General features: G+C 29.3%; 1 protein-coding gene across 3 annotated transcripts in view; it reads right to left on the reverse strand.

Annotated features, from left to right (window-relative positions):
* Positions 1-9,550, reverse strand: part of LOC108769804 (G protein-activated inward rectifier potassium channel 3) — a 67,962-nt gene extending 58,412 nt beyond the window's left edge. Inside the window, exons 1-3 of one of the 3 annotated variants that reach the window (XM_018521009.1) lie at positions 9,494-9,544; positions 7,260-7,473; positions 5,355-5,605 (exon numbers count right to left, since the gene is read on the reverse strand). In XM_018521009.1, the coding sequence (XP_018376511.1) occupies positions 5,355-5,596 (242 nt within the window). In that variant the 5' untranslated portion in view covers positions 5,597-5,605; positions 7,260-7,473; positions 9,494-9,544. Of the gene's footprint in view, positions 1-5,354; positions 5,892-7,259; positions 7,474-9,493 lie in introns of all 3 variants that reach the window. The other 2 variants (XM_018521008.1, XM_018521014.1) reach the window with 2 other exon arrangements.
* Between the last annotated feature and the right edge of the window lie 3,452 nt (positions 9,551-13,002).

A 13,002-nucleotide genomic window follows, 5' to 3' on the forward strand; every position in this document is an offset into this window, starting at 1 on the left:
TATATATATATATATATATATATATATACACATATATATGTGGCAGATTCAGAATCCACTTAAAAAAGAATTTCTTGAGATTTTTAAAAGATCATCGAAGCATTATTAGTACATATACAGAATGATTAAAAAAAACGTTTGTTCTTAAAGTGTCATATTCCTGACTTAATTCTAAGACGATTTTTCCTTTGCGAAAATTTTGTCTGAAGCTTAGTTTTCAAATTACAAGAAGAAATAGCGTATCATGGGCCGCGTAGAGGAGACGGGCAGGAGCGACGCTCACGGTTAAACGTGAGCACTTTACGCGCCGGACACATACTGATCGGACGCATTCACACGTTTATAAAAACACATTTCTTCTTACTTTTCTGCTCTACTACGCTATCTCTTTGTCTTTCACGTACTTTAAATATGATAATTTCGTTAAATTATAAATTAGAGTGATGAAATTAAAATGAATATTGAACCCTTTGAGTATTGGATTGTATTTTAACTACATTGATAAAATTGTTAGAGAAATGTATAATAAAAGAGCGAAATTAGACAATAATTGTCTAATTTCCCAATTTTACAAAAATTTCTCTAACAATTTTATCTACGCTATCGCGCTCGTTACTACATACTTATGAGAATTTATTACATACTTATGAGAAGTCTTATGAGAAACGCGATCGCGCTTCTTAGTAATCAAAGAGTTGTGAATATTTAAAACAAAAATGTAAGCCAAATATTCTTTAGAAGCTTATTATTATCTTAATTATTGAAATAACAAAAACAACTTAAATGTGGGCTTAATTATTAAATTGTTATTACCTTGTAAATGTTCAATGATTCCATTTTACTCTAGTTTCTTAAAACAATCGGAGGAATAAATTTAGATGCACCGTAATAGTGCTCGACACAACGGTTTACTGTAATTTACTTTCTTCACTCAAATATTAAATGTCTTTCAAGTACGTAGATATCAAGTCATACGTTCTTACAATGAGATTCGTCTTTTATAAATTGTCACGTTTCAACATATTGACACTTCGATTACATTCACTTGATAAAACGAGGAATTTATTAACCGATTTATTAATTAACCATTGACAATCACAAACGATTTATTATTCAGTAATTGAAAATCACACGAAGAAAGAAAAACGTCTGGAAGTCCTAATACAACGTAACGTATGTTACGTGTGGCAAGCACCTGAGTGACTTTCTTGGTTATGGACAAAGACACAGAGAATGGACTGCGCGATCCGAGTGTCGAAATGGTCGATAGGGATGAGAGAGAGGGACCATGGCAGACGGCCATTTCTATCTCTTTCCATTCAATGGTGTGATAAGAGAGAGAATGAGAGGGAGATTAGCCGTCTCCCACGGTCCCTCTCTCTCATTTTGTCGACCACATTTGATACATTACTTAGATATGGATCGCGCAGTCCATTCTCTATGTCTTTGGTTATGAGTGCAGTGAGTACAATTCATGCATCACTAAGGCCAGAATCAGACTACGCATTGAAGAATGAGATTGAAGATTGAAAGATTGAAGTTTGACCAATCAGAACAAAAGGAACCAAAATTTCTTTATCCTCGTTAGTGAAATTTCAATCTTTAATCTTTAATATCTCAATTTTCAATGCATAGTCTGATTCCGGTCTAAGGCGCTGCGTGAACTGCACTCACTGCACCCATAACCAAGAAAGTCAGTCAGCTGCTTGCTGCACGTAAACACACGTTGTGTTGTATACGGACTTTCAGACGTTTTTCTTTCTTCGTGTGATTTTCAATCGGCGAATAATCAATCATTTGTTGATTGTGGTTAATTAATAAATCGGTTAATAAATTCCTCGTTTTATCAAGTGGGTGTAATATGTTGAAGTGTCAATATGTCGAAACGTCACAATTTATAGATATTAGAAGACGAATCTCATTGTGAGAACGTGTGACTTGATATCTACGTACTTAAAAGACATTTAATATTTGGGTAAAGAAAGTGAATTATAGTAAACCGTTGTGTCGAGCACTATTACAGTGCATCTAAATTTATTCCTCCGACTGTTTCAAGAAACTAGAGTAAAATGGACATCTACAAGGTAATAACAATTTAATAATTAAAATAATAATAAGCTTTTAAAGTATATTTGGCTTACATTTTTGTTTTAAATATTCACAACTTTGATTGCTAAGAAGCGCGATCGCGTTTCTCATAAGACTTCTCATAAGTATGTAATAAATGCTACAAGCGCGACAGCGTAGATAAAATTGTTAGAGAAATTTTTGTAAAAGTGAGAAATTGGACAATAATTGCGTGCTACAAGTATTGTAACGCCTATTGACATACAATTAAGTCTACCAAGTTTTCGGTACATCGAATAGTAAGAAACGCTCTTAGAATTCGACGTACTGAAATAATTGTTTGATTTGTATGTCAATAATAGTTTTAATTACGTGCTTATCGCACGTAATTATTGTCTAATTTCGCTCTTTTATTACATTTCTCTAACAATTTTATCAATGTAGTTAAAAAACAATCCGATACTCAAAGGGTTCAATATTTATTTTAATTTCATCACTCTAATTTATAATTTAATGGAATTGTAATATTTAAAGTATGTGAAAGACAAAGAGATAGTGTAGTAGAGGGGAAAAGTAAGAAGAAATGTGTTTTTATAAACGTGTGAATGCGTCCGATCAGTATGTGCTCCGCGCATAAAGCGCTTGCGTGAGCGTCGCTCCTGCCCGTCTCCTCTACGCGGCCCGTGATACGCTAACTATTTCTTCTTGTAATTTTAAAACTAAGCTTCCAAATAAAATTTTCACAAAAAAAATCGTCTTACAATTAAGTCAGGAATATAACACTTTAAGGACAAATGTTTTTTTTTAATCACTCTGTATATACATATTATAACTTATACATATTATATGTATAAGATTGAAGATAAAGAAAGATAAGTAATATATGCTTTGCGTCTATGATATTGTTGATAATAGTAGATGTTTTAAGAAGTTTTTTTCTTTTTTTTTGACATTTGTAGTAAAAATTAAAAAATATATAAAATTTTTATAAACACGAATTTTTTAAGGATATTTCTCACTGCTAATAAAAAATTGTGCAATAATACATTGAAAAATTCAATGTAAAAAGAAGCATTATAAAAATCTGTTTTATAGTGATTAGGCTGAAATAATTCCAATTTCGTTTTAGAAAAAATATTTGTTCACAAATGGAGCTAACTGCAAAATTTTCATTATGACATTCTATGTATATTGAAGCATTTTTAAGAATTTTTTAACATTTTTTAAATATGGTAATTTAAGTTTCTTATTTACTTGTTTCAAAATTGATTTTTCATACTATTAATTATTTCTTACTAAAATTAGTGTTCTTATCGGACAATATAGAAAAATTTCCCAAATAAATTCCTGCTATAAAATTTTTGTATGTTATTTTCTAATTTTAGCTACAAATGTCAAACAAGAAAAATTTCTTAAAATAACTATCCTCAATATCTTGGAGGTAAGGCATATATATATATATACATATATATATAGTACATACTATTTTATATATAGTTTATAATTTATTCATAATTAATATTTGGTATAGTAGAAAATGAGATTATCATGAAAATATATGTTATTAAAATTATGTTGTGTGTGTGTAAATTTAAATTTAAAAAAATTAAATTTTATATCAAAAACTTAATTTAGACTACCGAGGCCTTAGTAATATTTTTCTCAATATAACCAGTATATGTATAAACAAAACGTCTTTTTCAGATGATATATCTAAAAGTATCAAAGAAAATCTCGTAGAACGTACATGTGAATACACCAATAGGAAATAAAAGTTTTTAATGATTGAAACTGGATCTTAAGTGCTTAAATAATTCGATACTACATACGTCATCATAAAAATTGATCATCGTCAAATTGATTTTTCGGACGTTTATCAGCAATATTAAGATCTTTCCAAGATGTATATCAGCATTAAATTATTATATTATTACTACAATTCTGTCAAGATTGCGTTTAAAAATATATATAAAAACGAATAATCAATTCGGCCCAATTTTCATGACAAATGATCAATTATTTAAGCACTTAAGGGGAGTTTCACCTTTGCAGGCGAAAAAAAAGCGAAAAATTTTTTTTACATATTTTGATTCCTACATGTGTGTAAAATATCCCTGTGAAAGGATTTTTTAAAATTCGTAGTATTAACGGAGCTATGAACTCAAATATGTAAGCGCGTAAGGGGCCTCTAAGCGCTTAGCAAATCGTCGTACGTCAGAATCCTCAAGAGAAGCCAGCTCGGCGATTGGAGATATTAATGGAAAATGAATTTTATGAAGAGGAGGAAGGATCAGTGTATGACCCTGGTATTGCAGAATAATTGTAAGTGCGCTAAAAAACTTGTTATATGTGGAAAAAATCAAACCAAAACTTTAAACGCGTTTTTCTCAAACCACATTTTTCGACCTGACGGAACTAATAACTCAAAAATGGATTAAGATATTGACTTAATTCTTTTTTCCTCTTGATCCTAATACTTTTGCGCATGGCAGGAATTAGAATCATGATTTTACAACGAATATTCGATTTGTTATTCACAAAAAAGTAATAAATTTTTAGGACAAAAAATTAATTTTTTTTTTCAATGCCACCATTTTGACAAATTTCAGGCAATCGACATTACTTTAGTTCCTGCCATAGCGACACTCATATAATTAATAAAAATAAAAAGAATTTTGATTTCAGATGATTTGCAGAGTCAATATTACTTCCGTAATGGAGACGGCATTTTGCAGATGACCCCTAATTTGATCGTCATTTGGAGACATTAAAATGCATATTCGTCTAATTAAAAAATATTTTTTTACTGTTTAGACATTACATAATTTCATGCAAAACACCATATTGTTCTGTATATAATAAATTTTCTTTAAAAAATTCATGAAATTGAGCTAATTTTACGGCCGGCAAAGGTGAAACTTCCCTTAATATCTGGCTTCGACCGTTTTTATTTCCTTGGTTGTGTACTCATACGTACGGTCCAATGAGATTCTTTCTGTAATATTTGTATAAGTTAAACGTTTTAATAATTGAAATACGTCACTCTGTTTCTTTGTCTAATCTGTTCAAAACTGTGGAGACAGCACCTGTTGAGCAAAGATGCCGATAATTACGTAATCGACAAATGACGCATATGTTTTAGCATAAGGCTTTGTCAAAAATAAACAATTTTGCAATAGGCTCGTGACTTTGTTCAATATTTTTAACATAAATAGAATCTGTATTATCTGAATAAAAGATAAACAAACGTTAGAAGGAAAGACGATCTAAATCAGGTAGATTCTTACCTGGTGGAGTCCTGTCTACCAATACCGCCGGTGATACTGCTGCTCTGAGTACTAACTCTGATGAGAGTGACATTTCTTGGTAAATTGGAAAGTGTTGAGACGCTTTTTCGATCTAGAAGAAGAGATTCCGCCGCGTTGTCTAGTAATTCTTTCGTTTGACATTCTGTTTTCCTCTGCTGTTCCACTTCCTCCTCTTCCTCGATAGTTCCCGGAAGTCGAAAGAGTTTTGGCGATTCATCCATCTTTTTCTTCTTTAAGAAGAAAATCGCATGGAAAGAATTGATTTAATTTCCATTTCGATAGCACACTCTTTCTTTTTTCGATTTATTGAGATTTATTTTTACGTAGCTATTTTATCGCTATCCTTGTTAACATTTTTTTCAATCTTAATAAATTTGGATTGATTGTTTGTCTTTATTTTATTTTTTGTTATTTCTTTTCTTGTTAGTTGACATGTAATAATATCGATTTAATCTTTGAAAGGGAATGTTGCTTATTTTGCACTTGATTTCCTTAACCTTTGAGCTCTTATCATTCCTGGATAAATAAGAAATTACATTTGATAATTAAATATTTTTTACATATCACATATTTATATTATGCTAATGATAAATAACTTGTTAATATACGACCAGTATATTAGATAATAACTCCAAGTAAGCAAAAGAGAAAGTATCTTATAATATAAAACTATTATAAAATTTTAAATATACGATTGATAAATTTGTCAACATAATGTATTTACAAATATTTGATTAAGAATTTTCGATCATAAAAGAATTAAGTGATCAATTTAGCAATTACTGGAATGATTTTGGCATTGCCAATGCAATGACATGATCTACTTTAAAACCGACGAATTTATTTGTACGTAAATTTTAACATGTTTAAATATAATATTACAATACCTTTTTCTTAAAAGAAAAATAAAAGAAAGAATAGCCATAATGAACCAACGCAGATATAAGTGCGCAAAAAATTAAACGTTTATTCTTATATAATATACATAAAATTTGTGAACGGTACGACCACTTGTTTTCCTCGATACAAATATAAAAAATAAATTATATAAGTAGAGATCGTGAAACTAAATATGTGCGAGGTAATAATAATGTTACAAAAAATAGAGATCTACTTCTATATTACATTTTGATTATTTTTTATATTTGTACTGAGGAAGATCAGAAAAAAAGTGATCGAGACGTTTACAAATTTATTATATATTATATAAGAATAAACGGCTATTCTTTTTCTTTTATATTTCTTTTGAATTTAATATATTATATAAGAATAAACGGCTATTCTTTTTCTTTTATATTTCTTTTGAATTTCTGAGTCTTAATTATTTTACTTGGTTTACTTAAACAAATAAAATATCTGATTAATTGACTTTGTTAACGTCTTTTCCATTAAACTCCTCTTATTTTTAATTAATTCTAAATTATATTTAATTAGACATTATCTCTCTATTTATTTTTGATAAGTACGATATGACTAATATTGATATTACATTCATATCCTTTTTCGTAAAATACATTTTGCAATTATATTAAAATTAAATTCTAATATTATATTCTAACAGAATTTTCTATTTTAATAAAATTTCCTTAAGAAATGTATTTTCAAGCAAAAAAGATGTACTGTATCCGTTCATAGGAAAAGATTAAAAAATATATGTACTCAAGCTAGCTTAATTTTTATTTAATTTATTATTAGACATTTGAAATTTTATTATCTTTTCTTGTATCGTACATTTACAATTGTCTGTATCTGGTAATTGATTAATTATTAGAGTACAGACAATGTATTATTAAAGAAAATTAAAATTATACTTAATAGTAAGTAAAAATGTATAATTTCGTTTCTTTCTATTATACGTTTGCTATAAAGAATAAAGTGGCATACCTTTAAAAATAAGGTAATTTTTCTGCGCTCTTCCAGCTGACATCGAGCGCACGTATGCGCGGCACGCTTACGACTGTTTTAAATTCACCCATGTTCATTCGTTCTCTCGAGTCACATGAGATCTTGCCATAGCGTTTATCTCTTTACAGCGCGCAGGCGGTAGTAGTATGCACGTCATAATCACCATACACGCATAAAGCCCATATTAAACAATCTAGTATAAAAGGGGGAGAGGCAAATAAATGTTGCGTAAAATTATTTCATTATACAATATTTATGATATTTTCATGTTTACATTTATAAAATTCTATGAAAAGATTTAGAGATATATTAAACAGATTTATTAAATGTAATGAAATAATATGAAAAATAAAATATAAAATTTTTCTTCCCCGTACATTTTAGTCTTTACGTTGTTAAAATTTTTTTATACAATCACGAAATTATCAAAATTATCAGCTTATACTCTACAATTAGACGACATTAAATTATAAGTAAAGCTATAATTTTGCATTAAAATGGTTGAAAGAATTTGAATAAACATGCCGTGCGTGCGTGCATGCGTGCGCGAGTACGCGCGTGAGTGCGCACGCGCGTGTGTGTGCTTCATTATTATATATTTATAAGTATTTATTATTTGTATGAGTCAAGATAATAAAACACAACATAAGCATATAAATACATATATTATGATACTGTTAATGTAAATAAAGATATTTTATTATTAATAAATTGTTGCACGTTAATATTTAATTAAAACATTATATATCGGGTATTCGTATTATTATTTATTAACATTTAATCTGATTTTTAATAATATCTTTATCTATATTGTAAATATTAAAATTCTTTATAATATACGTACATAAAATTCTGATACTAAATATTATAGTGTATAAAATGAACTTAATATCATGAATCTAATACGACGTGACGCACTTCTCCGTTTTCCGTACGTTTCCTGCTGCGTCAGAAGCCCAATGAACATACAAGAGCATATGAAAGCCTCTATTAACCATATATACAGGGTGTCTCATTAAAAAAATAAATAATTTTCACAAAAATGATATAATTTGTAATATGCATAATAGTCTTTGCAAAATAGCTTTTTTAAACAGCAACTATATTTTCATTATATTAATTTATCTCATTATTTAAAGCATAAAAGTATTAAGGCATTTTTATAAAAAAAAACATATATGTAATTTATAAAACTGGGGGGGGCGAGGGGGGACGCAGAGATTAAACAAATATCGATATAGTGTTATTTTCTTATAAAGAAATTGTTTTAATTGTTTCGCAGGACAAAAAGTTTCTTGCATTATTTATAAATACTGAAATATTTTTTTATTAATCCAAAATTTTCTGGTAAACATCTTTTTTATTTAAAAAAAATTACTTTTTTTCGAATTTTTTAAAACAACGATTTCCTAAAAAATATGATTGAAGTTATAGATTTTTTAGATATTAATATTAAGATGTAAAAATATTTATTCGTGATTTATTTTTAAACCTATTTAAAATATAATTAATAATAATATAAAATTTCTCATAAATAAAATTCTTAAACTTTTAATATAAGAATCAGAATGCCTTTAAGAACCATACACTAGTTGTTTGTCTGTTAATTGAAATTTATTACATTATTTGAACAAAGATATATGTAAACGTTTCAACCTTAAATTTGAGTCATTTACGATATTAAATGACATACATATTAACGGATCGCAATACAATAAGAATCGCAATAGTATAAGTAGAAAAATCTTGTTGTACAATGGTATGGTATTGTATTGAAAATGATATTGTATCGAAACGTTTATATATATTTTTGTTCATATAATAAATTTCAATTAATATATAAACAGCTAGTATATGAATTTTAAAGGCATTATATTATGATTGTTATATACATTCAGGACCTTTTCGTTGATTTGCTTTAATATAAGGGAAAATTTATTTTAATAAAAAATTCAAAGCAACTGTGTGCTTACATTTTTGGAATATTTCGCTGGAATGCAGAATTACGATTAACAATAAGAATTTTTTTAAGGTAAAATGTCAAATATCCTTATATATAAGAATCAAGATAAAATCTAACAATAAGTTATATTCAGTCTATGTATTCTACTCAGAATGATACCTTTAAGACTCCAAAAACATTATTTTTTACATTATATTTCATTTATGTTCCTAAGTTTAAAACATCTCTGTTTATATTCTCATTTACAAACCTCTAAAAATTTCATGTATGCTTATAACGATTCACTTCTAAACTAAATTACCAAACACTTTTTCTTTTTTTAATGTTTTTTTAATTATCCTTATGCACGACTATGAAAATGCTAGATGATACATTTGTGTTTATATGAATTCACGATGAGAAAATATGTATGATATTGACGACAAAGCGCTTCGCAAAACTGTGAGTTAGCTCGCATTTACGAAAAGACGCATCAGCGGGCTTTTAAGTGACGTCAGACGTTCACTGTCATTTCATCTGACCCCTCTCTTGGTCTTTCTCGTTCTATCTTATCTCGCTCTTTTTCCATCTCCTTCTTTCAATCCCTCTCTTATTGGCTTACGAGATCGAGAATCGACGCGAAAGTTCCGCATCTTCACGGTCAAATCCGTGATATTATTCACATTTTCTTCAGTATCAAAGAGTTGTATTTATACCATTCGAAACATGTGTGAAATATCTACATTCTCTATACTTTTTTATAATTCTTTTTAACCTTTTTATCAAAGTTTTTACCAAAGTTTGGTTTATCAATTTTATAGAACTTACTTTTTACACAGAGTCTCAAACTTTTTGACACACCGCTTGTAAACAGGTAGACCGGACCTAAACAGAATTATAGAGTTCTTTACTATTTTACAGTTTTCGCAATAGTTAACAAAATATTAATTTTTAAAGATTATCAAATAAAGTCGACACATAAAACAACTTTAATAATTCTTTCAGAGTTCTTTATGAAATATCTTAAAAAAGCTTTTTTAAAAACTATTAAAGATATCTTAAAGTAGTTTTATATGCCGATTAGATATTCTACTTATTGAAAACTAAAAAAGTAATTGCGAAAATTACAAAATAGCAGAGGACTTTTTGATTTAGTTTAGTCCGCTCCAAAAACAATATGTCAAGAAGTCCCTGTATAATTGATTATAATCATGTGTAATTAATGTATTAGTACACTGAGAGAAATAGTTGTAAATACTATAATTTAACTATAATTTATAGTCCATTTCTTGGATCAACTGTAAATTTATAATTGTTTTAACCATACACATATAAGATTATTACAGATATTATAATAATAATAACAACCATAAAAATAGACCTTCTAACCATAATTTCTTAATCATGCAGTTATAATCACAAATATCCACTACTTTTCCCTTTGTGTGTACAAGATGTTTGATAACTCTGTCGATAACGCTTATGGACAGGTAGAGCGGACTAAACTTTTTGCAATTTTCGCAATAGTTAATAAGATATTAATTATTGAAAATTACCGAATATTGGTCTTCAATAATTTTTTCTCAAATATTATCAACTTTACAGAAAAACTGTAACAGACAAAAATTGTTTATTTTGTTCTCATAGAACTCTACGAATTTTTTCAAAATTAAAAAAATTTTTTAGTACTGCATTTTTTTATTGACAACTATTTTTACCAACATGAGAAAATACGGTATTAAAAAATTCGGAAAAAATTCTTAGAGTTCTATGAGAAGAAAATAAACAATTTTTGTCTGTTGCTGTTTTTTTGTAGAGTTGATAGTATTTGAGTAAAAAATTATTGAAAATCAATATTCAACGATTTTTAGTAAATAATATCTTAGAGTGAAAATGTTCGTATACTTTCTAAAAAAATTAAACAGTGTCGCGGTTTATTTTGAGCTTATAATTAGAATAACTTTAAATTAATACAAATAGTATAAGAATTATCATGTTTCACATACATCATATGTTTTTGATTTCATTTGATATTCATTCCAGAATATATTGAAATTAGAAACAAAAAATAGTCCTATATTAATATATACAGTGGTATATCTAAAATCATATATATAATAGAATTTATCCGAATTTTAAAAATACTTTATATGCGAAATACTACGTCTGTTGAAATTCAGCGGTCCGTAAAACCCTCAACATGGCTGACAGTCACGTGATCGGTGATCACTGACATCAAAGAAGCCGACAGCTACTGTCGCTACTATATGTAGTTATACTGTGGTCATGCTGTAAGAAGACAAGGGGCGGTATTTATAATCCGTTCTTATTTTAAGACTGCGTAGTGCTTTTTTCGCAGCACTGTTTCACTAGCAGAGGATTTACGTCGGCCATCTTGATAAAGCTCACTTACACACTGGCTCGTGATCAATTCTTTTATATTCCGTAATAATAAATAGATTTTTATATTTACGAACTATGTCTAGTATATCAACTTGTGCTCCTGTTACTTAAACATATAACGCGAGCGCCACATTTTGGTGACCTTGACGCTAGAGCAATATACGAACTGGACCCATGTTGCACGCTACACAGGTTAACCACACATACACGTTTAGTCCAGATCTACAATAGCGTTTTAAGCCTTAAGCCATAAGAAATGGGCGAATCACAATCGCTTATTCTTCTCGGATTCGACTGTAATTGGTCAATTTCTTATGGCTTAAGGCTTAAAACACCTATTGTAGATCCGGACTTAGACCGGCAGAAGTAGATGGTACAATACATGCTGCAAGATTTATCATAAAAACGTGAAAAACAATAATCTTATCTTGCACATCTTATTGTATCATCTACTTATAATGAATAAAATACATTTCACATTTATTCGTGTTGTGTATATAATTATCTGTTAAACAGATTTCCTGAACAGAGAATGCAAACGGAAAAATGCATTTGTAATGCACAATAAATATACAAAACGTATTAATCTATTGATATACATTTATTGTGTGTAATAATTGTATTTTACAAAAGAAAAAAATGTCAAAAAAATTCGGGATTCGAACTCGCAACGTCGGCGTTACTAGTCATACGCGCTACCGTTGCGCCACGAGCTCTTTGATCAAACAATCTACTGAAATGGCTTATTAGGCGCTCGAAATTTTCAACTTTGATTTTCTCGCAAATGCTTGAATAATGACTATTATCCTTTTACTCAGTAAGACTCGACGTGATTATCTATCGCTACAATGAGTGTCGTTGAAATCAATTGGTATCACGTCGTGAAGTTTCCTTGTTAGAATCCCCACCATCACAAGATAAGTACCCTGCATTAAAAAAATACTCTGATTACGCGTTTCTCTGATTCTCAGGAAAAGCACATCCGTAAATTACTGACAGGAATAGAATTTGCGGATAAACAACCGTCTGCATTACTATATATATAATATCTTTCTGCGTATTTGGCTATTAATTTTTGGAATATGTTGTAGTTATTGTTATTCTACGCAAATGTCTCAATAGACAGAATTTGGTCTTTGGATCTACAAGTCTTGAAAGGTCGTTAAAGGTTTCACATGTAAAAGTATATAGGTTTTTGACTCAAATATGTGGCACGGTCGAATGCATGCTGCGTGCGTTCGTGCGTGTGTGCGTGTATGCGCGCGTGCGTATGTGTGCGCGCGCGCGCGCGCGCGTGTGTGTGTTGTGTGTGTGTGTGTGTGTGTGTGTGTGCGCGCGCGCGCGCGCGCGCGCGCGTGCGCGTGCGAATACAGTCAG

The sequence above is a fragment of the Trachymyrmex cornetzi genome, unplaced genomic scaffold (assembly GCF_001594075.2).
Source record: "Trachymyrmex cornetzi isolate Tcor2-1 unplaced genomic scaffold, Tcor1.1 scaffold95, whole genome shotgun sequence".
Classification (NCBI taxonomy): domain Eukaryota; kingdom Metazoa; phylum Arthropoda; class Insecta; order Hymenoptera; family Formicidae; genus Trachymyrmex; species Trachymyrmex cornetzi.